Genomic DNA, 27,003 nt, shown 5'->3' on the forward strand with positions numbered 1-27,003 from the left:
TGGTGACAAAATATAGATAATGAAACAGTGGGATACGTCAAAGGTGACTCCAAAGTTTCTAGCTTAGGTAATTGACCAGGCAGTGATGCTAGAACATGATTAAAAATATAAAAGGTCGTGAAGGATTCATGGAAAAGAAAATTGTTTTGGTTTGGGATCTGCTTAAATGTAGTTGCCCATAGGACGGCTATATGGTTATTTCTAATACGAAGTAGGAAATAAAAATGTGCAGCTAAAAAGAAGAAAAATAGGTGCTAAAAGGGATATACGTGGAAGTCATCCATTTTGATAATAGCTGAAGATTTACAAATGGATTAGATTTCCCAGGAATATTGAATCATATCCTATGTGGCAAAGAAAAAGTGAATTCTCATCTTTGTCCTATATTATTGGTTTAAATCATAAAAGAAAATTTCATACTGTCTCATTAGAAATATTTTTAATTCATTCTAGAACAATTTGAAACATGAGAATATTTTTTTCAACAAGATTATACAGTAAGCCCATTAATAAATCCCTTCTTTATTCAAATCATCAAGATTCAAAACCACCAATATGGTATCTTACAGGATAACCTTTTGTGGTAGGCAGAATTTGAAGACAGTCCCTGATATGGCTTGGCTCTGTGTCCCCACCCACATCTCATCTTGAATTGTAGCTCCCATAACTCCCACATGTTGCGGGAGGGACCTGGTGGGAGATAACTGAATCTTGGGGCCAGTTTCCCTAGTACTGTTCTCATGGTAGTGACTATGTCTTACAAGATGTGATGGTTTTATAAGGGATTTCTGCTTTCGCTTCTCTTTCATTCTCTCTTGCCGCCGCCATGTAAAAAGTGCCTTTCACCTTCTGCTCTGACTGTGAGGCCTCCCCAGACATGTGAAACTGTGAGTCCATTAAGCCTCTTTTTCTTCCCAGTCTCAGGTATGTCTTTATCAGCAGTGTGAAAACGAATTAATACAGTCCCCAAGACTTTTCCCTGATATGCACACTCTGCATGATCTCCGGCACTGTGAGGATGTATTTTACTTCCACAATAGGACATGTTATGCGACAGGTTGGTCCTAAAATAGGAAGATTATCCAATTGGGCCTGGCCTAACCAAATGAGTCCTTTAAGAGCAAATTTTTTTTTCTGTTGGTGGCAGAGTTCATGATTCAAAGCACAAGAAAGATTTGAAGACTCATTGCTGGCTTGAAGATGGAGAGCCATATGCTAAGAAATGTAGCCAACACCTAGGAGCTAAAGAGACCTCAAGCTCACAGCCAGTAAGAAAAGGGGACCTTCAGTCCTACAACTACAAGAAACTAAATTCTGCCAATGGCAAGAATCAGTTTGGGAGTGGAGCTTTCCCCAGAGCCTCCAGAAGAGAACTAAGTAACGCCAACACCTTTATTTCAGTCTTGCGATATTCTGAGCAAATAAAATAGTTACACAGGGTCTACAGAACTGTGAGCCAATAAACGGGTGTTGGTTTAAGTCACTAAATTTGTGGTAATTTGTTATGAGACAACAGAAAACTAATAAACCTTTACTTTTCTAAAGTAGATTCTAAAAATTGAATTACTTTTATTATTAATCCAGTTAAGTAAAAAGAAACATATTTTCCAAACTATGTCACCCTTAACCAGTTAAGCAAAAACTGTAACTGCTGACAGTTGTCAAGTTGTAAACAATGCTTTGTTTAGTGTAAGCACAAGCCCAGGGGAGAACGTCTATGCTTTTGTAAATCTCATGCTGAATTGTGGCCCCAGGTGTTAGAGGTGGGGGCTGGTGAGAGGTGACTGGATTATGGGGGTGGTGTCTAATCATTTAGCACCATCCCCCTAGCACTGTCTCGTGATAGAGTTCTCATGAGATCTGGTTGTTTAAAAGTGTGTAGCACGGGCTGGGCACAGTGGCTCACACCTGTAATCCCAGCACTTTGGGAGGCCGAGGCAGGCGGATCACGAGGTCAGGAGATCGAGACCATCCTAGCTAACACGGTGAAACCCTGTCTCTACTAAAAATACAAAAAATTAGCCAGGCGTGGTGGCAGGCACCTGTAGTCCCAGCCACTTGGGAGGCTGAGGCAGAAGAACTGCTTGAACCCAGGAGGCGGAGGTTGCAGTTAGCCAAGATCACGCCACTGCACTCCAGCCTGGGTGACAAGGCAAGACTCCATCTCCAAAAAAAAAAAAAAAAAAAAGTGTGCAGCAGTACCTCCTTTGCTCTTTCTCCTGCTGCCATGTGAAGACACGTTTGCTTCCCCTTTACCTTCCACCATGATTGTAAATTTCCTGAGGCTGACCAGCCATGCTTCCTATGCAGCCTCCAGAATTGAATCAATTAAACCTCTTCTTCATAAATTACCCAGTCTCAGGTAGTTCTTTACAGCAGTGTGGGAACAGACTAACACAATAAGCATACAGTTCAATGCAAAACCGAACTGTAAAATCATGTAAGCCAAAAGAATCACAAATACACCATGAGAAAAGGGAAATAATAACAAAAACATAACATTTGTTGCTGTTGCTGTAAAAGGGTTGCACTACATTTTCTTCTGGCCTAACAAATTAATGTGTTTTGAGTGTTTTAAGATGTACGTCTTAATTGTAAACTGAAATAACCAATAACCAGTTATTGGTCCTAAAATAGGAAGATTATCTAACTGGGTCTGGCCTAACCAAATGAGTCCTTTAAGAGCAGATCGTTTTCTCCCGTTGGTGCCAGAAGTTCATGATTGAAAGCACAAGAAAGATTTGAAGACTCATTTTTGGCTTGAAAATGAAGACATGAATACATCAGATTTTTAAAAAATCTACAGAACTACAGAGCTATCAAATTTTAGCATTATTATTTTTAATAGTTGCCAAATTGTAGCCATTATTTATCAAATTCTGGTAGAGAAATAAGAGAAAGTTTTTTTAAATCATTAAATTTGAATTTCGGAAAATAAATGCTGGCCAGGTGTGGTAGCTCATGCCTATAATCCCAATACTTAAGGAGGCCGAGGCAGGAGGATCACTTCAGCACAGGAGTTCAAGACCCATCTGTGCAACACAGCAAGAAATGAAAGCATCTTCCTTGGGAGCAGAACTAAATGACTACACCAGCATGACCATCATTAGTTTACTAGATATACTATATCTATGTATTATTTTAATAATTAAGACAATTACAACGTTAAGATAGTTTGAAAGATATAAACCAAATTTATATTTAAAGGGTATAATTCATATTATGTATAAAATAGAATGCAGCCTGTTATTAAATCTACATACCTGAAGAAAAGTAATGAATTAGACTTAAGTAGACACAAAAGGTCTCAATTTTCCAACTATTTTACATGAAAACAAAGACACTAGTATTAGCTCCTCTCAAGATAATTTTCAGATAAATATTATTTAAACTACAACTTAAGACAAAGACGAAAAAATCTAGAGAATATCAAAAGAAAGTCCTAACCATTAAAAACAGCAACTAACAATTCTTAGGACATGTTTATTTTTTTTGTTTAGCATCTACATTCCCTAGTCCTACCACTTTCTTCTCAACTATGCCACAATCTGAGTCACAATTCTGTTTTCCAAGTTTCCGTGACACTGCACTGCTCCACTACTGCCCTGTACTGACCATGTTATAGTAGGTTAGCAGGGAGATGGTTCTCTTATTTAGTAGGCCTAAAGATCCTCGAGGAACAGGAGAATTGTCACAGTCAGAGCCCACCTGGCCTGGCACGCAGTAAAGTTTAAATCATAAGTTCTCAGCTGGGAGAATCTTTAGTCCCCCAAGAGACATCTGGCAATGTCTGCTGACATTATGGGTTTTGGTTGTCATAAGAGGAAGGGGGTACCACTGACATCTAGTGACATCTAGTGACATCTAGTGCGTAGAAGCCAGCGAGGTTGCCCCACATCCTATGGTGCACAGGAAAGCCTCCTAACAGCAAAGAATTATCCACAGAACGCATCAACAGTGCTCACGTTGAGAAATCCTGTTTTCAACAAGTGTTTGCTCAAATAATGTGGACTTTATGAAGACAACAAAACTGCATAAAATACTGCAATCAGAATAATTTCAGTACTTATTATAAAAGTATGGCATATAAGTTAAATATCCCACAACCGAATACAGGAAAAAAAAGAAGAGGGAAGGGGAGGGGCAGGGGAGAGGCAAGAGAGCGGGGGGAAAAGAAAAAAAGAAAGAGAGGAAGGGAGAGAGGGAGGGAGGGAGGGAGGGAGGGAGGAAGGGAGGGAGGGAGGAAGAAAGGAAGGAAGGAAGGAAGGAAGGAAGGAAGGAAGGAAGGAAGGAAGGAAGGAAGGAAGGATGGATTTAGTAATGAGATCAAGAAGTTACTACGCTATTGCATTGCAGATAAATAAACTTAAGCAATTTGCTTCTAATTCCCAATTATACGGAAACCACGGGCACAAGAAAGTATCGATGTTTAGCACTGACAAAGAAAACTAAGTATGGACATCATTTCTTGGTACTGCCCCTCACAGCTGAATGTTTCTTGAGTGATGCAGCCTTTCTCACCTATTTATCTAACATATAAAATAAAAATTATACCTCTAACTCATGGCTTTCATGAGAATTAAACATAATATATGCAAAAGACATAAACCATGGCTCGAAAATGGTAGATACAGCTGGGTGCAGTGGCTCACATCTGTAATCCCAGCACTTTGGGAGGCTGAGGCAGACCCGATCACTTGAGGTCAGAAGTTTACGACCAGACTGGCCAACATAGTGAAACCCTGTCTCTACTAAAAATACAAAAATTAGCCAGACATGGTGGTGTGTACCTGTGATCACAGCTACTTGGGAGGCTGGGGCACAAGAGTTGCTTGAACCCAGGAGGCGGAGGCTGCAGTGAGCCAAGATCGCGCCACTGCACTCCAGTCTGGGCGACAGAGGGAGACTGTCTCAAAAAAAAAAAAAAAAAAAGGTCGCTATAATGACGATACAAATGAAAACATACATGTACCTACAGATATAAACACAAACCCACCCTCCTCAGTCAGTCACCCCCTCCACCCTCTCCCACTGATCATAGTATTCAAAGAGAATAAACTATTATTTGTGATTTCAACATAAGAATTAAGTTAATAAAAAATTGCTGAGCCACAAAACCCTTGGCTGGAATTTCTCGTCCCCTAAAATCCTCAATTCAAATACATATCCTTTAAAATAAATATTTAGAGTCAAGATTATTAACTGGTGGATTTCCAAGGACAGGTTTCCTGAGGAGTCCAACACTGTTCCTCAAAGCAGAGCTGTTTAGAGAGCCAAGAAACATGAGAGCTGGTGCTTGCTCCTTATTAAGAAAAGATTGGGGGTTGAAGGTAGAGAGGCACCTAAGGCTCCCTAGTCCTGCTGCCCATCCTTAAGCCTACACAAATGCAAGAGGGAGAACAAGGACTGATAAGACCCGTTTTGACAATCTTGGTTAGACAACAACGAAATGTTGTTGAAAACATCTTCTTAATACAGAGATTACTAAGAAATGGTTGTTTTCAATCTTGCATTAAGCCAATTCAAACTTAATAAATGAAAATATCACCTATGGCCACCTGCCCCAGTATATTCTAAGACTACAGGACATAGTTATAACACTGTAGACATGTTACTTCCTTGTCTAGTCAAGCACCCCAGTGAAGAATTCCCATAGCACATTTTATACTTCTGTTTGTTTACATTTTATACAATGCCTCTCCCATTTTCTGAGAGTAAATTTCTATATTAGTTAATGCTAAGTAACTGATTTGGAGCTTGTCTGGCACCAAATACATCTTACTTTAAACATTTTATTTTCTGCTTATAAAATAGAAATAACAATAGGATGAATCAAGGTTTCTTCCTGAAAGTGAGAAGTTAACTATTCCTCTCCAATATTCTTAACTAAAGAAGTGGAGCAAGAGAGTAAGTATAAATAGCTAGAATTGTGCTTATAATAAAAATCTGCCCAAAATGTGTCAAAAACTCTTCTGACATTACCACTGTAGTGTCAAAAGGGGAATATATAGCATGGCATACATTGAGAAGTTAGGAATTCCCTTAACAAAATGAAACTGATAACAATATTGCAGGAGAAACATACAAAAATGTATACTAAGGTCTTGCAAGACTACAGATAAGATCTACCAATAAGAATAATTTTATTGAATCAACCCAAATTCCAGATTGTAAAAATCAATATGTATAGAAATTCTGAGAATACTTTATCTGTGTAATTTCATTACTCAATGACACATATAAAATTATTATAGCTAAGAACCAATATGGAATATGATGCCAAAGTCTTAGAAAAAGAAGAAAATCTGGAAATCACTAAATACTTCATTTTATAAATGAGGAACCCAAGGCCAAGCAATGAGTCCAAAAAAGCTAGAGAGTAAACAAGATGCCCCACCTCTTACTGTAACATCATTTTTCCAAAAGAATTCTAAGTCTTTATTTTTCCATCAAAAAAAAAATTCTGGCCAGGCACAGTGGCTCAGGCCTGTAATCTCAGAATTTTGGGAGGCTGAGGTGGGCAGATCACGAGGTCAGGTGTTCGAGATCAGCCTGATCAACATGGTGAAACCCCATCTCTACTAAAAATACAAAAATTAGCCAGGTGTGGTGCCACGTACCTGTAAACCCAGTTACTAAGGAGGCTGAGGCAGGAGAATCACCTAAACTCGGGAGGCAGAGGTTGCAGTGAACCGAGATCATGTCACTGCACTCCAGCCTGGGCAACAGACTGAAACTACGTCTAAAAAAAAAAAAAAACAAATTCCTCCTGGCCCGTCTTAAGTCCATTTGTGGCTTTCAAACGGAATGCTGAGTCCCATAGTGTTACTGATGATCAAGACATGTCTTGAATCTAATGCTACAATACACTGATAGGTTAGTATAAACTCTCTGGTACAAAAGATTGCACAGAGGAAATATTTTGGACAGAACTAAAAATGTTTCTTAAATAATGAAATGTTTGCACCTCTTGAATAATCTATGGAATGCTTGTGTGGGAGGATTATAGTAATTCTCACTGTAATATATTCAAGCTTTAGAGAATAAGTAGAAATCAACTCAGGTCACTTTCGAAAAGCATTTAGAATAACCAAAAAAAAAAAAAAAAAAAAATGACAATGCAGAGAGTTCAAAGGGCCTACCCTTCCACAAAAACACCAAAAACCAAGCTAAACCTGTCAAAATCAACTTTGTGAGAACTCCAGAAAACAGTCCAATGTTTCCAGCACCCAGGCAAATATTGAATCCAGAAAACAGGCAACTTAAAAAACAGTAGAAGACCTTTGCAGCATTTAAATCTCCATTTGCCCCACTCCAACTCTCTGGTTCAGCAGCAGTCTTGAAGATGGCAGTCCACATTCCTGGCATGGGAACTTGGTCTCGAATTTCAGAGGGAACAGAGCAGATCTTGTTCTCAAAGAGTCTTGTTTTCTATTTTGATCTATCTGACATTAAGTATATGACTTTGCTTCACCTAACTCAGAAGTCTCTCAGGAAGAAAGGTGGCTACATGGAAAGAGATCCCAATAACACTTCTGAGAGCAAAAGACTGCAGCTGAAGCTAACAACAAACATACTGAAACACTGGAAAGAAAAGCTCGGGAGAGATATTCTTTTAGGGGAAGTAAGGCATTGAAAGCTCTGGCATATACCAGAGAATTCAGAAAGCCACACGCATGCCCAGGGAAGGATACATGCTCAAGAAAGACCTGAGAAAATACTAAACCCTCAAATTCTTACCTCTGGCTGATGTTTAGCCTCAGTGAGACAGCAGGAAGTGGAGGCTAAGGCAGAGCTGTGAAAAGCTTAGCTAAGCACTGAAGGAATTCCCCAGCCCAGAGCCAATATGCAGAGATGGACAGATTATTTTACCTTTTATTTTTATTCCTTCCTTTTACAACTCTAAATATTCAATAAAATCTCTATCAACACACCAACTAAACAAATTTAAAATAACAGAGTTCAGACACCACACAGAACAAAGAATGCAATTAAGTAGTTTATAACAGTCAATAAAAACAGATTAGAAAAAGTCACTAAACAACTAAACAACTACAACCCACGATAAGAAACAAAAACAATAAAGAGGAGGAAAATTTGTTTTACAGAGCTATAATATTCAAAATGTCAAGTTTGCAACAGAAATCTATGAAGCATGCAAAGAAGATGGTATAGGCAATTCACCCACACACACAAAATGAACAGAAAGTGTCCTGGAAGAAGCACATATGGACATACTAAAGACTTCAATCAGTTGTCTTAAATATACTAAATAGAGTTAAAGGAAACCATGGACAAGGAGTTAAAGGAAACCAAGAGATTATTGTCTCAAAAATTGGGAATATCAATAAAGATACAGAAATTATAAAAGTAATCAAACAAATTCTGGTGCTGAACAGAACAATAATTGATCTAAAAACCTCACTAGATAGTTTCAGCAGCAGATATGAGCAGGCAGAGGACTCACTTCAGCATTTATTTTAAGACAGGTCTACTGGTAACAAGTCCTTCACCTTTGATCTTGAAGGTAAGTACACTGAAACTATCCAAATGGATGAGCAGAAAGTAAATACTGTGAATCTATACAGATGGACAAGCAGAAAGAAAAAAAGAAGGAAGAAAAATAAACAGGGCCTAAAAGAACTATTGCATGTAAATTATAAGTTTCCATAGAAGATCCAATTTAGATACTAAGACAAAAACAGGTAATAGGTTGAAATTGAGAGGATGACAAAAGATACTCCAGACATATAATAACTAAAAAAGAGCTACATGTCTTAACTAATGCAAAAGAACTGTGGGATACCATCAAGCATATGCATAACAGGAATTCCTAGAAGGACAGGAAAAAGAGAAAAGGGTAGAGAGATTATTGGAAAAAAATAATGGCCAAAGAGTGCTAACTTTGATAAAGGACATTAACCTATACATCCTAGAAGCTCGATGAGCTCCAAGGAGGATAAATGCAAAGAGATCACCAACAAAACATGTTATAATCAAACTGCTGAAATACAAGGACAAAAACAGAACCTTGAAGGCAGCAAGAGAGAAGCAACTCGCCACATAAGAGGGAGCCTCAGTGAAATTACATTTAACAGCTGGTTTCTCAGAAGAAATTATGCAGGCCAAAGGCAACAAAATGACATATTTAAAGTGTTCAAAGCAAACATAAATGCCAACCAAGAATTCTATATACAACAAAACTACCCTTTAAAATATAGGTAGAAATTAAGAAATTTGCAGATAAACAAACGGTGAGGGAGTTTGTCACCAATTGACCTGTCCTACAAGAAATGCTAAAGTGAGTCCTTCATGTAGAAAAGGACCATAGTAACTCAGAGTAATATTAAGAAATAAAGAACACTGATAGACAACTACACAGGCAGATACAAAAGCCAGTATTACTGTATTTTGTTTGTAACTGTTTTTAACCCTATGTGATTTACAAACAAAATGCATAAAACAAAAATCATAAGTCTCTGTTACTGAGCACAGATGTAAAAATATAATTTATCCACAAAATAAAAGAGGAGGAACAAAGTTGTATAGAAACAAAGTTTCTGTATACAGATGTTCCTTCACTTATAGTGGGGTTACATGCCAATAAAAACATCTGCAGTTGAAAATATCATAAATTGGAAGTATGTTTTCTATTTATAAAATGTTCAATTTACAGTGGGTTTATCCAAACATAGGCCCATCATAAGTCAAGAAGCATTCTGAATGTGTATCACTTTTGCACTGCTATAAAGAATAAACATAATCAGTAAAACCACTGTGACTCAGGGACAGTGAGTCAATATTTAATGCTGTCAATATTAATTCAAAATAATTTCTTGAAAGTTTAATGGGTCAATTGTAATTTCCAGAGTAATCATTTTAAAAAAACCTAAAAGGAAATGAGAAACTAACAAAAACAATATGCTCAAACACACACACACACACACACACACACACACACACACACACACACACACACACACACAAAAGAAGGCATACAGAGGAAGTGAAGAACAAAAAGACATAAACATTTAAAACAAAACAAAATGGCAGGGGTAACTCCATACTAACTGATTATTTCAAATGTAAATAGATTAAAATCTCCAATTAAAGAAAAAAAGTTGGCAGAATGGATTTTTAAAAAATAACTCAACTATATGTTGTCTATAAAAGATCCAACTTAGATACAAAGGCAAAAATAGGTAATAGGCTGAAAGTGAGAGGATGGGAAAGATATTCCATTCATAAAGTAGCCAAAAGAGAGCTACAGGTCTTAGCTAATGCAATAAGACAAGAATAGAGAACTAAAGGTTTACAGTTTGGGAAGGAAGAAATAAAACTGTTCACAGATGACATGATTGTCTATATAGAAAATTTTTTTAAAAAATCAACAAAAGCTTCTTGGAACTAATAAGTGATTATACGAGATTTTCAGAATATGAGGTTAAAACACAAAAATCAGTATCTTTCCTATATTCCAGGAATGAACAAGTAGATTTTGAAATTAAAAGCACAATATCATTTGCACTAGCACCCAAAAAATGAAATACTTGGGTATAAATCTAACAAAATAGATACAAACTCTATATGAGAAAAGCTACAAAACTCTGATGAAAAAAACTCAAACAACTAAATAAGTGGATACATATTCCGTGTTAATGGATAGGAAGACTCAATACTGTCAAGATGTCAGTTCTACACTCAGTGCAATCAAAATAGAAATCCCAGGAAGTTATTTTGTGGTTACTGGAAAACTGATAAAAGTTTATATTGAGAGACAAAAGTCTCACAATAGCCAACACAATATTGTAAGAGAACAACAAAGTTCAAGGACTGACAATACCCGACTTCAAGACATACAATAAAGCTACAATAATCAAAACAGCATGGTTATTAGGGAAATAATGGATACATGGATCAATGGAATAAAACAGAAAGCCTATAAACAGACCCAAGTAAATACATAAAACTGATCTTTGACAAAGGAGCAAATGCAATACAGTAGAGAAAAGATAATCTTTTCAACAAATAGTGCAGGAACAGCCAGACAGCCTCATGATAGAAAATGAATATAGACACACACCTCAAACCAGCCGCAGAAATTAAATAAAAATGGATCATAAACTTAAATGTAAAACACAAAATGATAAAACCCCTAGAAAATAACATAGGAGAAAATATAGATGACCCTGGGCATGTCATTTACTTTTTAGAAGCAACACAAAGACAAGATCCATGAAGGAAAGAATTGATAAGTTGTACTTCAGTAAAATTAAGATTTTCTGCTCTGCAAAAGAAACTGCCAAGAGAATAAAAAGACAAGCCACAGACTGGGAGAAAATATGTGCAAAACACATATCAGATAAAGACTTAACCCAGAATAGACAAAGAACTCTAAAGCTCATTAATAAGAAAACAAACAACCTGATTATTAAAAGTCCAAAACATTAACACATACGTCATCAAAAAAGACATACAGATGAGCAAATGAAAAGATGCTCTATATTATATATCATGAGGGAAATGCAAATTCAAACAACAGTGAGATACCATTACATACCTATTTAAATGGCCAAAATCCAGAACACTGACAATACCAAATGCCAGCAAGAATGTGGAACAACAGGATCTCATTCACTGTTTGTGCAAATGTGAAATGGTACTCTGGAAGACAGTTCGGCAGCTCTGGCAAAGGTAACAGTGTGGGTCAATGTCTGGAAATGAACGCCAGAAAACATAGGACAGGAAATCTCCAAGTAACTCAATTACACCGCAGAACATGATACCAAGGAGAAGATTCTGGAGATAAAGGTGTAGATAGAGCAAAGCCAGGACAAATCACAAAGTGCCTGATAAGTCATGAGTTGCTCTGTTCTAAAGGCAACCAACAGCTGCTAAAGGGCTTTGCTTAGGCATGACAGTGACATGATCATAATCATATTTTTAAAAAGCAAACTCAACTCTAGTAAGTGAAATATGAAAAAATGAGCAAGTCCAAATCCCAATCCTTACTGTCATACACTATTAGTAAGAGTCTATATTGATACAATCACATTGAAAAATTGTTTGGCAGCAATCTACCGAAAAATCTGAACACAGGCATATTCTATGACCCAGAAATTACACCCTTAAAAGTGCATACTTAAGTCCATCAAAAGCCATATATATTATTACAATATTCAAGAAAGCACTATTTATGATAGCCAAAACATGGAAACTACCAAATATCCGTCAACATTAGAACAGATAAATCACTTAGTATATTCACACAATGGAATATCATACAATAATGAGAACAGACTATTCAGAACTGCATGGAATAATATGAGTGAAGTACACAATCATAATGTTGAACAAAAGAAACCAGACACAAAAGATAAATACTGCATGAGTCTATTTATTTAAAGTTGGAAAAATGTCACTATCTGTAAGAAGTCAGAAAAGTGTTACCTTAAGGGGTTAGCAACTGGAAGGGGACACAAGAGGGGCTTTCAGTATTATCTCTATTTTTCAGTCAAGGAAGCTAAGATTCACAGGTAAAATTACTTACAACTAGTAAGTTGTGGAAATGGCATTCAAATCTATGCCTGATTTTTAAAAATACAAAGCCATGGGCTAAAAATGACCTAGAGAAACTGTCAAAGTGTTCTTCAACTAATGCTTATTGTCCTATGCCTTTATGCACACTGACTCCACTGCTAATAGTGCCTTTTCTTCACTGATAACTTCCCTGTAAACACCTGCTTATTACTTCTACTATGAAACCCATTCCCAATCTCTCCCCATATACTTAACAGGCTCAGTAACCAGGTATTTCGTCTCTCTCAATACTTTTTAAAATATATATATATATAATTTATCGAGTACTTATTAGGTACCAGGCATTTTATTGGTCTTTTCCCAATAAGGATAACGGGGTTTGAAGATATAAATAATTCAAGGTCACATGTCTAAAATGTATTAAAACTAGAATCGAAATCAAAACTTTCTGAATGCAAATCTAAAGCTCTATTATATTATGTGTCCATCTTTCACCTTATCTTATTGCTGATAATCTATTTATCTGCTTTAACCTCAAGATTCTTATTTCTTTGGAAGCCAAGAGTCTCTACTTACCTTTGTAACATCTGCCCTAAGCCAAGTGCCCAGCACACAATAGGTACGCAACAAGGCATTTTTTTTTTTTTTTTTTGAGACAGAGTCTCACTCTGTCGCCCAGGCTGCAGTGCAGTGGCACAATCTTGGCTCACTGCAAGCTCCTCCTCCCGGGTTCACGCCATTCTCCTGCCTCAGCCTCCCGAGTAGCTGGGACTACAAGCGCCCGCCACCGCGCCTGGCTAATTTTTTGTATTTTTAGTAGAGACGGGGTTTCACCATGTTAGCCAGGATGGTCTCGATCTCCTGACCTCGTGATCCGCTCGCCTCGGCCTCCCAAAGTGCTGGGATTACAGGCGTGAGCCACCACGTCCAACCAACATTTTTTTTAAAGAACTAAGTATAGCATACCCCCCCTCCTTATCCACGGTTTCACTTTCTGCAGTTTCAGTTAATCACACAGTCAACCACAGTCAAAAATATTAAATGGAAAATTCCAGAAGTAAACAACTCATAATTTTAAATTGTGCACTGCCCTGAGTAGCATGATAAAATCTCACATGGTACAGCTCAGTCCCAACCAGGACATGAATTCTCCCTTTGTCCAGCGTCTCCATGCTGTAGACACTTCCCATCCCTCAGTCACTTTGTAGCCATCTTGCTTATCAGATCAACTGTCATGGTATCCCAGTGTCTGTGTTCAAGTCACCCTTATTTTACTTAATAACAACCCAAAAGTGCAAGAATAGTGATGCTGGCAATTCAGATACGCCACAGAGAAGCCATAAAGTAGTTCCTTTAAGTTAAAGGGTGCAAGTTCTTGATTTAATAAGGAAAGAAAAAACAAAGGTATGCTGAGCTTGCTAAGATCTGCTGTAAGAATAAATCTATCCAAGAAATTGTGAAGAAGGAAAGAGAAATTTATGCTAGTTTTGCTGTTGAAAATGTTATTGGTGAGAAAATTAAAAAGACACTGTTCTGGAAAATCACAAAGTTTATACAGCTACGCTTGTTCAACAGAACAACCATTAGTGACAAGTAGCTATTGGAGACTTGAAAAGTTGCTACTCTGAAGTGGGATGTGCTGTGAGTGTAAAGCACATACTGGATTTCATAGGCAACAGTACAAATGTAAGAATGTAAAATATTTCATCAAATAATTCTTTAATAATCAGAAGCTAAAATTCTAATATTCTGGAATAAATTAAGTCCATTTTATTATTAAGTTAATTTCACTTACTTTTTTAAAGTGGCTACTAGAATACTTTAACTTATGTGTGTCATCTTTACTTCACGTTATATTTCTGTTGAACAGCATTGTTGTAGGGGCCTTTTTTTCTCCTTACTCAAGGACATAATCTAAATTGTCCCTAATTGAGACTATTAAAAGCACAGTGGAAACAGCCCATGTAACTGCCATCGTTCGTCCTGGGTTCCACATGAAGAAATGAATTTATTATTCGTTCTTCTTTTGCACGAGTGTTGTAAGACTGTGTCAATATTCAAAGAACATATTCCAACCTTTCCAATGTGCTTAAAAATTAACCTTGATATCACCATTGTTTAAGTGACTGCTGTGGGTCTGAATGTTTGTGTCTTCCCAAAATTCTTATGTTCAAATTTGTAGTATAATATAATTATCTCTGTTTACCTTCACAGCCTGTGACAGTCTTCCCTCCGTTCAAACTGCTTGTTTCATGTCTCTTTATAGGAAATGTTCCTCTTGTCTTGTTAAACTCATACCCACCCTCCTCTTAAATCTACTCCAAAAATTTGTTTTTTAACCAAGGAAGAATGCTTCACAGGAAATGTTACTCCCTACTCTCATTCCGGTTTGCTGTTCCCTGTGTAGGCACTATCAATAAATGTTGAAGGAAATGCAGAACTGCATAAAGCTGCATAAACCCACATATGTTCTTTGCTGTTAAGAGAAAAAGAAAAAAATTGAAAGTACCAAAAGTGTTTGTTTTCTGGAGAGGAAAAAATTAAGCAGGAAAAACTTTCCAATGTAAACTACACAAAATTTACCTGTTTTAACCAATGGAGAGCCAAGAAAAGTTAGGACATAAACTACAATGTACATTCTTCTCTGTTATGGACTAAATTGTGTTCCTCCAAAATTCATGTGTTGAAGTCCTAACCCCCAGTACCTCAGAATGTGACTCTGTGTGGAGAAGGGACCTTTAAGAAGATGATTAAGTAAAATGAGGCCCATAGGGTGAGTCCTTAATCCAATATGACTAGTACCCTAATGGCAGCCCTAGCAAACTAATGCTCTCCTTTCTGAAAAAAAGTATACTTAAAATTGTTTAAAAGGCAGAATGAATCTTTTAATAACTGGACAAATATTGTGTCAAAAATAATAAGCATACAAAAACAAAAACCATCAATCTGATCTGATATCTAAAACAAGCAAATGTAGCATTACCATGTTCCTAATGCTTAAATTTAGCTCAAGCCACTAGGAGAAACAATTATAATAAATGGACAGTCCTTGAGTAAGAATTAATACCAGGCCGACAGTGATATTTTCGCATATACTTTCAAAACATACACACTTGAATTTTACAATTTACATGATTTTGCTTTGTTAATATCAAGAAAACAGCGTATTTCTTTTAAGCTGTATATTTTCAAAATCAAAACCAATCTTCTCAAACACTACTTAATTTTAAAAGAGGAAATAACTCGATTTTCTTTAATGATAAGCTGGCATCTCAACACAAAAGGGTCTGCCAGAAAATCAATGCTATATAAGACATACATCACTTTCTTAAGCATTGATATAAAGTCTTTCTCTGGTCTTTGAAGTAGAAACTACATCTTAATCATCTTATCCTCAGTGCTAGTAATTACAGTCGATTATTACTAGTAGCATTATGTTCTATAAAGTCCAAACACTGAATCAGCAAATACTTGACCAATGCTTGCTCCTAGTGGAAATACAAGGTTAGGTTCCTACAAGCCTTTAGTGACATTTTCATCAACCAATCAATACATAACCCTACTCTGTACATGCACATGTCCACAAATGACAGTGAAAGCACTGTGAGGACTGGGGTTACAAATCAATTTTAGTGAGTAAGCAAATGAGCAAATATAAAATTCAAAAATAATGAGAATCAACTATACTTTCACACACTAAGCATTAAACAAATGTTTCAGAATCAAATGAACAGATGGATAAAGCCATTATCTTACTGAAGTGCTTTCATTACTTCTAGTAATTTCATTATTTTGATCCCATCTATGACACTGACATGACACTGAATCCGCCAGCTGTTTGCTAGCAGAACAGCAACCTGAGTCTTTGGGAACCACATCTGTCCTCTGCCTTGCTTACCTTGCGAAAATTGATTTCATTATTTATTTTACTACATCTTTGCTGATAAATATGAAAATACCGGAGAAGCAAACACCATGAAATTCTGTTGGGAAACCTAGGAATTCAAGTCCTGCCAATAGACTGGAACAAGAAATTACACACCACTTAGGCATCATCAATGAGATACTCTAAACATTCCTATGCTTGAGAGTCAGTATCACTGCTATGGAAAATGTTATCTGAGTAGTCAGTATCACTGCTATGGATAATGTTATCTGAGTGAGACAGGCCAGAGTTCCTAAGACAGTTCTCTTCACATTTTGTTCTTAAAGAGATAGTTCTCTCATTTGTGACCTTAGCCACTTTCACACATTGTGATGCCCTTTGGAAGCATTACACTTCACCTCTTAGGCAAACTGAGTTTGCTTTTAAAAAGAAATCCCCATTCATAAGTGTTTAGTACCAGTTGACCTGCCTGTATTTATTTTCTCATAATCCACAGTCACGCTACACTGTTTGAAGCTGTGCTGCAAATACTTCAAAAGTTTCTATTCACTTGCTTACACTATAGCTGTTCCACTTCAGATCATTCATTACACAGCCCCCAACTTGCTATGCTGCTGTCAAACATCTCGTCCCTCCACTCTAACAGCTGCTAATTCTTTCTTAACATTTAGGAGCCAAATTGTCCCTAGTGACTAAGAAATGCTATGAGTAGAAACACAGGCATCTAAGCTGTGCACCCTACTAACATGAACTTACTGCACAGAGCAGTGAAGCACAGAAGAATTGTGTCCGCTTATCTTTACATCAGAGAAAGATTTAAATATGGCACTTCCGCTTTCTTGAAAGTTTCATGTATGTAACCTATTACCTCTAAAACTCTGATTTCCTTCCCTAATACTTAATCCTTTCATGAGAGCAAGTTTAGTGCTTGAAGAAACGTGGAATTATTATTCTGGTCTCTACGGCAACATTTAATTTAAAACATAAAATTCTAATCATCAAAGACGACTACCAAGGTACTCTTAGCTCTACCATTTACAGAATTACTGAAATATGTCACTTAACATTTCTATGCCTCAATTTCCTCATTTGGAAAATGGAGATAATAATAATCTCTACACTTCATATATGAAAGTTGCTTTAAAAAACTCGGAAAATATCAGCTCTTATTACCACCTAAGTATAAAAAAATTAGTTTATACCTAGTCAACAAAACATTCATCAAAAGATACAATATGACATTGTTATAAAGTGGTTTCTGTAAAATACCTTAATTCAAAAATGTCATTTTAACAATTCAGTGGCATTTCTAAATTCCTAAAACTCTTTTGCTTCCTTGGTGACAAAAATGTAAACATTAAATAGTCACTCGGCTGGGTGCCATGGCTCACTCCTGTAATCCCAGCACTTTGGGAAGCCAAGGCTGGAGGCCTGTTTGAGCCTTAGGAGTTTGAGACCAGCCTGAGCAACATGGTGAAACCCCAGAGGCTGAGGTGGGAGGATCACCTGACCTCAGGGAGGTTGAAGCTGCAGTGAGCCATGATCGTGCCACTGCACTCCAGCGTGGGCGACAGAATGAGACCCTGTCTCAAACAAACAAACAAAAAAGCAGTCATCCTCAGCTTTACTTCCAGAATGTCTCACCATTCTGTAGAGTGCTAATTGTAATCCACAATTCTCACTGCCAACTTTGTTCAACTAGCGTTCATGTTAAAATTTCAAGTTTAGATGACAATGCAAAACTTGCTATATTTCACTAATCTGAGCTAATCTCATAATTAATGACTAAAAGTTTTATATATAATATGCTAGGCTATTTAGATTTTCAGGTCTTTCATCCTGATATAGGCACCTTGGTCTGCCCTTTTCAACAAGGCAGCCATAAAATTACAGGTTTGTAATTATCTTCATTCTTTAGGACTTCATAAGGAGCCATTAACATAGTTAAACGACATTTTATAGAATAATGTACTGCGCAGACTTTTCACTATGATGACAATTTGGCCGCAGAGCATGTTCTGATGTCTGGGTTTTTTTTTTTTTTTTATCAGTAGAGAGTGTGTTCGGCCTATGCATTAGTAGATTACTACTAGTCTTGAACAGTTCCATCTCATGAATCTAACATTTTTCATATTTGAGTACAAATGCCAATAAGTAATTGAGATAAACAGCTTGTCAGGCATTAAATGTTACTGAAATGACCCTAGTCTACATTTAGCTTTCCCCCTCCTCATAGATTTACTAAGACAGGGTTCATTGTCCAAATACTGGTGACAGAGTTTAAGAGCTTATATGAGACATATTGAACTATGCCTTTCATCAAATTTGCCACACTTACTTTTTCACCAAAAAATGACAAATTCAAAGCCTTATAAATGGCAACAAACTGATCATAAAACATTATGTATAATGAATTGAATGTATTTTGGCTAGCAAACATTATTTCTGCCAAACAATTCAGAAATAATACCAAACCATTTAAACAGACAGGAATCTGGCCTACAGTCAAGAAAAGCAATAAAAAAAAAAAAAAACTACCTCAATAGCTGCTTTTTCAAACAAAGAGTCTTTTCCCCTGCTCTGGCACAAAATTTGGGAAAAGAGCCAAGGTGCTACTTCTCGGCCCTCTGACATCAGGGGAAGACTGCGTGCGTCAGCCGGCCCAGTAGGGACCCCTGGCTTATGACAATGCACCATGTGCTTCTTATCTTATCAGCTTATAGTGCCTGGCACTTCAGCCATTACTGTGTGAACCCTGGAGGAAGGAAGGTGTTTGTAATTGTGAGAGTGTAGGTTAAAGTTAGGAGCGAAGCAGGTTTTAGCAACTTATTAACAAAACAAACTGTTCAACATATGGCATTAATAATAATAAAAGCCCCTGCCTTCAAACTCAAACTTAAGAGAAAGTGAGTTTTTTTAAAGGGGTGTTCTAGCTGCATATGAGAACCACTTCCACTCCTACTTATGCAAATCAATGTCAAAGTTGTAGTTCCAGAACAGTGACTCCATTACATTCTTTAAAAAAAAAAAAAAAAGCAATTTGTTAGAAAATGTACGTGTGCCTCTTATATTAGCTCTACTAAAAATGGTGCTTGGGGATTGGGAATAGGTTAACTGCTTTCAAAGGTTGACCAATATTTGCACCTCTAACCAACGCAGGGGACAGAGTTCCACCCACTCAGGTGAGTGGAGCTCAGTCACACCACTGGAGCCAGGATTGAGGGATTCAAAGAGAATTTGCTAAAGACAGAAACTGTCTCATAAAAACTATTTCACCTCAAAATTAATTTTCAAAAAACCTATCCTTGACTTAAAAATCATTTTAAAACAACTTTAAAATATTCAGAGAAACGTCACACTTGTTACTTGAAAACTAATCTTGTCAATGTAATCAACACGTACATTCTGAATAACAAAAATAAGAGTTTTACTTACTAGTCTCGGCTCAGACTGCACATTAAAAAGCTCTTTGTTAAAAGTGAGAGTGCATTTATACCATGATTTACAACTATCTCAAACTGATACACCTCATAAACTGTCATACTGGTTATACAGCTAATAAAACAATAGATTTCTGATATTACATTATAACTGTTTATTATTCCCTCAAGCTTACCTGTTAAAACAGGATATGATTCATTTGCTCCCTGCTACTCCTCTATGTGGGTTAGAGGTCATGCCATTATAAACCATGAATAAGTAGAAAAATTATTTACTCCCTCCTGTGACAAAATTCCCCTCTCTGATGACACCATCCTATCCTTACACCTCATTCTTCCTTTCATGACTTTTGAGTCAGGTATTTGCCCTCAACTGTACACTGTGGTCACTGTTCATCTAGTTTCTCTCCCATTTGAATTAACTTTGCCTCACCTCACTATTGAGTTTAAAGACCACTGCCGATTACTGCAACAACACCTCAGCAAGCACCACAGAATTCTTTGCTTAGTCCCACCCCACACTAGGTAAACCCAATCATTCGAGTTTTGTGACCTGCATTTCTAACTGGTTAGAGAAAAATGCAGTCATGTCAATTCTTTTCTGCCTCTTAGATGGCTCCCTATACTGATCCCACAGCAGCCAGACCAAGACTGTTCCATTACTACTAAGCATCCGGACACAGCCCGATCACCCTGACACGTGACCTAGCCTTTTGTTACTCAGAGGATCCTTTATTTTTCCTCTTCAATGTTTCTCTGAACCTCTACCCACTTTCTAGCTTCTCTCCTAACTCAGCTGGCTCTCTTTTTTGGTTCTTGATTCCCTCTTTTCCTTGCTCACTCAGGTATTTCCCCTTTATGTCTCATGTCTTCAAACTCTCCTTGCCCCTTTTAATGTAAAGATTTCTAAGACACTAACACTTCCACCAATCCTGAAACATGATCAACAACAACAAAACATCCTTCACACCTGGTAAACCCATCACACCTTCTATTTTTCTTTCACCATCAAAGTCAAAAGAGTAGTCCAGTGCTTATTTTAATGTCCTTAATTCTAATTCATGTGTTAATAATCACCCAATGATTTCATTCCCCATAACCGCACTAAAATCATTTTTTGGTTAAACCAACTTTCCAAATCACTAAATATCATTATCTCAGTCTTCATCTCCCTTGGTCTCAGTAGTATCAGGTATTGTTACTGGAGACTGGATATCATTTTTTGGTTAAAATCATTTTTTGGTTAAACCAACTTTCCAAATCGCTAAATATCATTATCTCAGTCTTCATCTCCCTTGGTCTCAGTAGTATCAGGTATTGTTACTGGAGACTGGATATCATTTTTTGGTTAAAATCATTTTTTGGTTAAACCAACTTTCCAAATTGCTAAATATCATTATCTCAGTCTTCATCTCCCTTGGTCTCAGTAGTATCAGATATTGTTAACTAATCCGTTAGTTTCTTGGAAATTTCTCCTACATAACATGGTAAAGCAGGTCATTTAGCCAATAATAAATTTGCCTAAAGCAAATATGTAACCACCCTATGAAAAATAAAGGGAAAAATCACCCAACTAGAACATCACAGAAATCCTCAAAAGCCATTAAAACTAACCCATCCAGTATGAAACACTGTAAACTTTTCGGTGCAATGAAACCCTGTCAATGATACTGTAGGGGGCTTGACTGAAGGTTGGCACCAAAAAGAGTCAAGGTGTGCACAAAACAAAGTTTTCATCAATTGATAATTTTAATGAATTGGCAGATCAAAACAGAGCTATAGAGTACTAGTTTGCTTCCTGTCTATCTGAATGTCCCTTCTAAATTTCTTTTGCTGGCTTAGTGTCCTCTACTCACCTGTTAAATGCTGGGATTTCCTCTCTTCTATCCTCATTCTACATTCTTTTCCTTCAAAGTCTTCTCTACCCCCATCTCTTCAACTGTAACATCTCTGTGGATGACTTCTATATCTATACCATTAGCTTCTAAACAAAAACAAAACAAAAAAATCAAATAACTAACAGATAATTCTCAGCATGGCTACACCTTAACCTACTTGAATCTTCTCCCTCTTCTCCTCCTTCACCTCCCTCTTTCATATCCCATCTCTTTAAGTGAAATCATCCTCCTCTTAATCATCTAAACTAAATATCCCAGTCATCCTCCAATCCACCCTCTTCTTCAATCCCTAAATGCAAATCACTGATTTCTGTCAACAGTACCTTCACAGTGTTTCTGCCTCCTTTAAACCTTCTTCATTTCCACTGCTATTGCCTTTCTTCAGACAGTTAGTCATCATTTTCCCCTCTCAGGGACGGTCACCATCTCCAGCTCAGAATAAATCCCAATTTGCTACATCAGTCATGGTAATGCTCTCCTTCCCTGAAAGTCATTAGTTTAGCTCTCACACAGAAAAGTCCACTCTTCTTCCAATGTGCATACCAGGCCTACAGCCAAAGAGCTGATCTTGCCACCATCAAAACAAAGTCCATTAGCAAAGTGGGAAGGGTAAAGAAGCAGATCCGAAGGGTGTGAGTAACTGAATCCATTGATCCTGGAGTTGCCCTTCCTCAAAGGCTCATGTTTTATGATGCCAGTTTTCCCTATTGTTTAAGTAATCTGAAGCAGGTTTCTCTTACTTGCAGCCAAAAGGTGCTCTAACTGAACAGCCCCATGCCAGTGTACAGCCTTCTCCCTCAACTTGCCTTTCTGGTTTCAGGTCTCCTGATCAATCTTTCTTCACCTACTCTACTCTCAGAAGTACTCTCCTGGGGGACGCGGAGTGATCCTTGGGCCCAAAAATCCGTGACCAGCCCATGCCCGGCTGGCATTCCAAGACCTTCCAGGGCAGCACGCAACACTCCATGCTCAAGAAACTCTGGGAAGTCTTCTAGGGCTTCAGCAAAGCAGGAAACTGGGACCACAAAGCTACTGAATGGGCTGTAAAGGCCCCACACCCCCAAGGGCACAGGAGACCCCCATCTCTGGGTGCCAAGCCAAGGAGCTGCCAATGGGCTTTACACCCATGGTTCCGGAGTCCACCTGAGGCACTCGTTCACCCCAGGTCCCCTCACTCTTGGAGCTCCCCACACGTGGGCCCCCTGCTATGAGTCCCTGCCTCCCGGCCACCATCCACTTCAAGACTGGACTAGAGCAGCCCTCACGCAATCAGCAGCCACAGCGAAGGTGGCACATGACGGGTGGGCACAGGCACTTCTGATGACATCATGCCCACCCTAGAAACGCCGCCCGCCCGCTTCCGGCCTGGGCTTCCTAGGACGGGCGGGAAACTTCCTACAGCTGGGGAGGGCCCGAGACCCGAGTCCAGCAGCTAGAGGACACAATAGAAAATACACAAAACAAGAGAAACCCAGGAAACTCTCTAAACATGGGCCCTGCCACTCCTTGCACCGGGTCACCTCTGTGCCATCTCCACAGGCGTCTGCTCGCCCTGACTAGAGACAGGAACCAGGAGTGCCTGCTGGGTGAGCCACAACCTTGAGCTCAGTACAAGCAGGAAGTTCCTGCTTCATTCAATCCGGACTGACTTCAGGTAAATACAGGGGTCCCAACTGTAGGCCAAATCATCCAGATGCTCAGGGCGGCCAGCCTCAGCCTAAGGGAAGCCCAGCATCTTTTTTAGTTCAACAGACAGCAGCTTTTCTTCTTCTTTGGATGGCTGCACTGTCAAGAGTTTTGTTTGAATTTTTTTTTTTTCCCCATGACAAATTAAGTCAAGATTTTGTAAGGGGAAACTTCTTACTCCTCCCCATGGTCCCTACCCTCCCTGCAAGAATCCAGAAGTATTGTTGACTGTTAGATTCCCTTTTGTAAATGCCACAGTGCAATGAAACAACATGGTAGGGGCAAAGTCCAATTTAACCAAAAGAACAACATTCTGTTTCAGATTTTTATTTAAAAAATTTGATTAGTTCCTCACTGTTCCAGAATAAAGATGAAAAACAGAGTAAGGAAGCACCTCCACCATCTGGCCCCAAACAACCTTCATCTCCCGCTACTCTCCCCATTCCTATTGTCCTCAAGACTTCCATAAAACCCACACCTATACCTCAACTCTTTCCTACTAAATGCATTTACCCTTTTTGGCCGCCAAACTCTTTTTCTGTTTTTTTCTTACATGGCATAATATAAAGTCAATCTCTCCAATTTATTTCTACCCATTTCTGCCTTAGTGTCCCAACTGCCCAAAAGTCAATCATGCATGTCTTGCGCCTCTGCTAAATAATGGTAAAATGAAACCACTGCTGCTCCCCTTAAGGGAAGACCGACCACAAACAGCTACACATCAGTGGGATAAGAAGTGTCATAACTGTACATGAGGTCTATAGGAAAAGGAAGAAAAGCAACAGACTAGGTGAGATACTAAGGTCAGAGAAGCTTCTCACAGACAAATGGACACCCAAATTTAGCCTTGTAATCCACGAACAGACAAGACGGAAAGGGCATCTCAGACAGAAGGAACAGCACATACCCTCCCAAGAAGGCATGAAGGATCAACCTTTTAGGGAAGTCAAAAATTATATATGATGAAAGGCGTGTGGAAGAAGTGAAGGATAGCTGCTCAGAGTAAGCAAACGCAGTTTAAGGATACTGTATGCCATGCTAAGGACTTCAGAATTTTATTTGTAGGTGGATGGAAACATGCAAGATTTAACCTTGAGAATGATATAAGCAGATGTGGATTTTAGAATGCTCTTTACTCCCATAGAAAGAATTGATTGAAGCCAGGAATGCCCATTAGTCAGTCCCACTGCAGCAGTGCAGTTGAGAAACAGTAGCAAAATAAAACTGATAATTAAATGGCAGACTGACAAGACTAGATGACCAGTTACATGCGCAAGATTGGGGAGAATGACTGGGATGATACAAGTCCTCCCTGACTCTTCATTGTCTCTCACACCTCACATCCATACCATTAAGCAGTCCTGTTGTTGCAAACTTCAAAATTCATCCAAAACCTAATCATGTTTCACCTTCCCAACAGTCAACACCATCAATTCAAGCCACTATCATCCTTCACCTGGCTACTCCAATAGCTTTCTAACTGGTTAACCTGCATGCATCTATAGTCTGGTCTCAATATAGCACCCTGTCAAAACATAAACTAGATCATGTTGCTGCTCTACTAAAAACCCTCCAACATCCCCTCACCTCACACAGCGAAGGCCAAAGTCCTTACATGGCCTATTCCTCATGACATCTCTGACCTTGCACAAACTAGGCATACATCCACATCCTGGCCTTTTCCCTGGCTTGTGCCTCTGCCTGGAATACTGTTCTTTCCTCAGGTGTCTACATCACACCTCCTGCAAGCTATTGTTCAAAATGTCACCATCTCAAATGAGAGCTACATGGTATTTAATATTGTTGTCTCCCAGCCCCTACTAGCCCAACTCCTGACCCTCCTCACTCTGTTCTACATCATTTTTCCTGTGACACTCTAAACTTTCGAATATCCTACATAATTTACTTTTATTTGCTGTCCATTTATTTCACTAGAATATATGAATTCACAAGGACAGGGCTCTTCCGTTTTGTTCACTGATATATCACAAGCACTTAGAACAGCACCTGGTCAATAGTAGGTGCTCAATACATATTTAAATTAACGAATGTTTGAATAAATGAACCCAATACTTGGGGTCAGGAGAGAGCCATGAGGAGGAATGGGTCAGGTATGTCTTCTGGAAATGAAACCTGAGCTGAGCCTTAATGAGAAGAAATTAAGTGAGCAAGTAAGTGGTCTGGAATTTCCAGAGATGACAGCATGAGAAGGTAGTGATGCAAGAAGGGCATGGGACTACAAACAGTTTGATGTTGCCAGAGCTTAAATAAGAGGCAAAGAGATAGAAATGAGGCTGGTTCTTTTCAATTAGTGAAAGGTCCTGATTGTATTCCAGCTCAAGTAAGTTTACTGTGAGTTTCTAAAACATTGATCAGCCTTTAGTGAGGACAATTAGTTTTAAGGAAAAAGTAATGTGCATACATAGGGTAATGGTGATGTAGTTGAGAGATATTTTAAAAACATAACCAGCAGGACTTATTTAATGGACTGAATGTGGAGAGAGTGGTGAATGAGAATAAAGGTAAGTACCAGCTTTCAAACTCACATATATATGGTGTAATGAGAAAGAAGATGGTAAGTGTCCTACCCAATGAGAAGACAAAGAAGATAGTAAGTCTCCTACCCAATGAGAAAGAAGATGGTAAGTCTCCTACCCAATGAGAAAGAAGATGGTAAGTCTCCTACCCAATGAGAAGAGAAAGAAGATGGTAAGTCTCCTACCCAACAAGAAAGAAGATGGTAAGTCTCCTACCCAATGAGAAGAGAAAGAAGATGGTAAGTCTCCTACCCAACGAGAAAGAAGATGGTAAGTCTCCTACCCAATGAGAAGAGAAAGAAGATGGTAAGTCTCCTACCCAATGAGAAAGAAGATGGTAAGTTCAATTTTTGACTTGTTAAATTATATAATTTTTAGCACATTAAGTTAGAAAAATTGGTGATAAAAATAAATATTAATTTCCTTTTTAGATCCATTATGGTGACACCATGGAGAAAATAAGAGGTAAGAAAACCTGTCAACAGTTTCAATTCTAACTTTACCACTCATAAAAATATTCAGGTGTTAATTTAAATCTTTCCTTTCCAAAAGAATACTTTAGACCATTTAATACTAATTAGAACCTCACCATGCTTTGACAGAAGAACAGTGCTATGGACAGAATGTGTCCCCCCAAAATTCATATGCTGAAGCCTTGATCCTCAGTGCAGTGGCATTTGGAGGCGGGGTCCTTGGGAGGTAATTAGGTCATGAGAGTAGAGCCCTCACTGACAGGATTAGTGCCCTCACAAGAGCTGAGAGAGAGATTCGTGCCCTTATAAGAAATGAGAAAGAGATGACTTGTCTCTCAAAACATTTCTCTTGTAAGAAGGCAGCCATCTGTCAACCAGGGAGAGGGCCCTCCCCAGGAACTGCATCAGCCAGCACCATGGTCTCTGACTTCCCAGCCCCCAGAACTGTGAGAAATAAATGTTTAAAAGTCACCCAGTCTGTGGTACTTGTTGGAGCAGCCCAAATTCACTAAGGCAGATGCATAAGCATTTTGCTTAAAAGTA

At 38.2% G+C, this 27,003-nt stretch overlaps 1 protein-coding gene across 5 annotated transcripts in view; it reads right to left on the reverse strand.

The window, feature by feature from the left end:
• The window catches only part of PDE10A (phosphodiesterase 10A), a 332,525-nt gene that overhangs the window by 224,173 nt on the left and 81,349 nt on the right, over window positions 1-27,003 (reverse strand). For 2 of the 5 annotated variants that reach the window (XM_055391784.2, XM_031012518.3), the window contains exon 2: window positions 21,723-21,850. The exons of the other annotated variants lie outside the window; for them this stretch is intronic. In XM_055391784.2, the coding sequence (XP_055247759.1) occupies window positions 21,723-21,759 (37 nt within the window). In that variant the 5' untranslated portion in view covers window positions 21,760-21,850. The remainder of the gene's footprint in view (window positions 1-21,722; window positions 21,851-27,003) is intronic. 5 annotated transcript variants of the gene reach the window in all.

Source organism: Gorilla gorilla, chromosome 5 (assembly GCF_029281585.2).
Source record: "Gorilla gorilla gorilla isolate KB3781 chromosome 5, NHGRI_mGorGor1-v2.1_pri, whole genome shotgun sequence".
Classification (NCBI taxonomy): domain Eukaryota; kingdom Metazoa; phylum Chordata; class Mammalia; order Primates; family Hominidae; genus Gorilla; species Gorilla gorilla.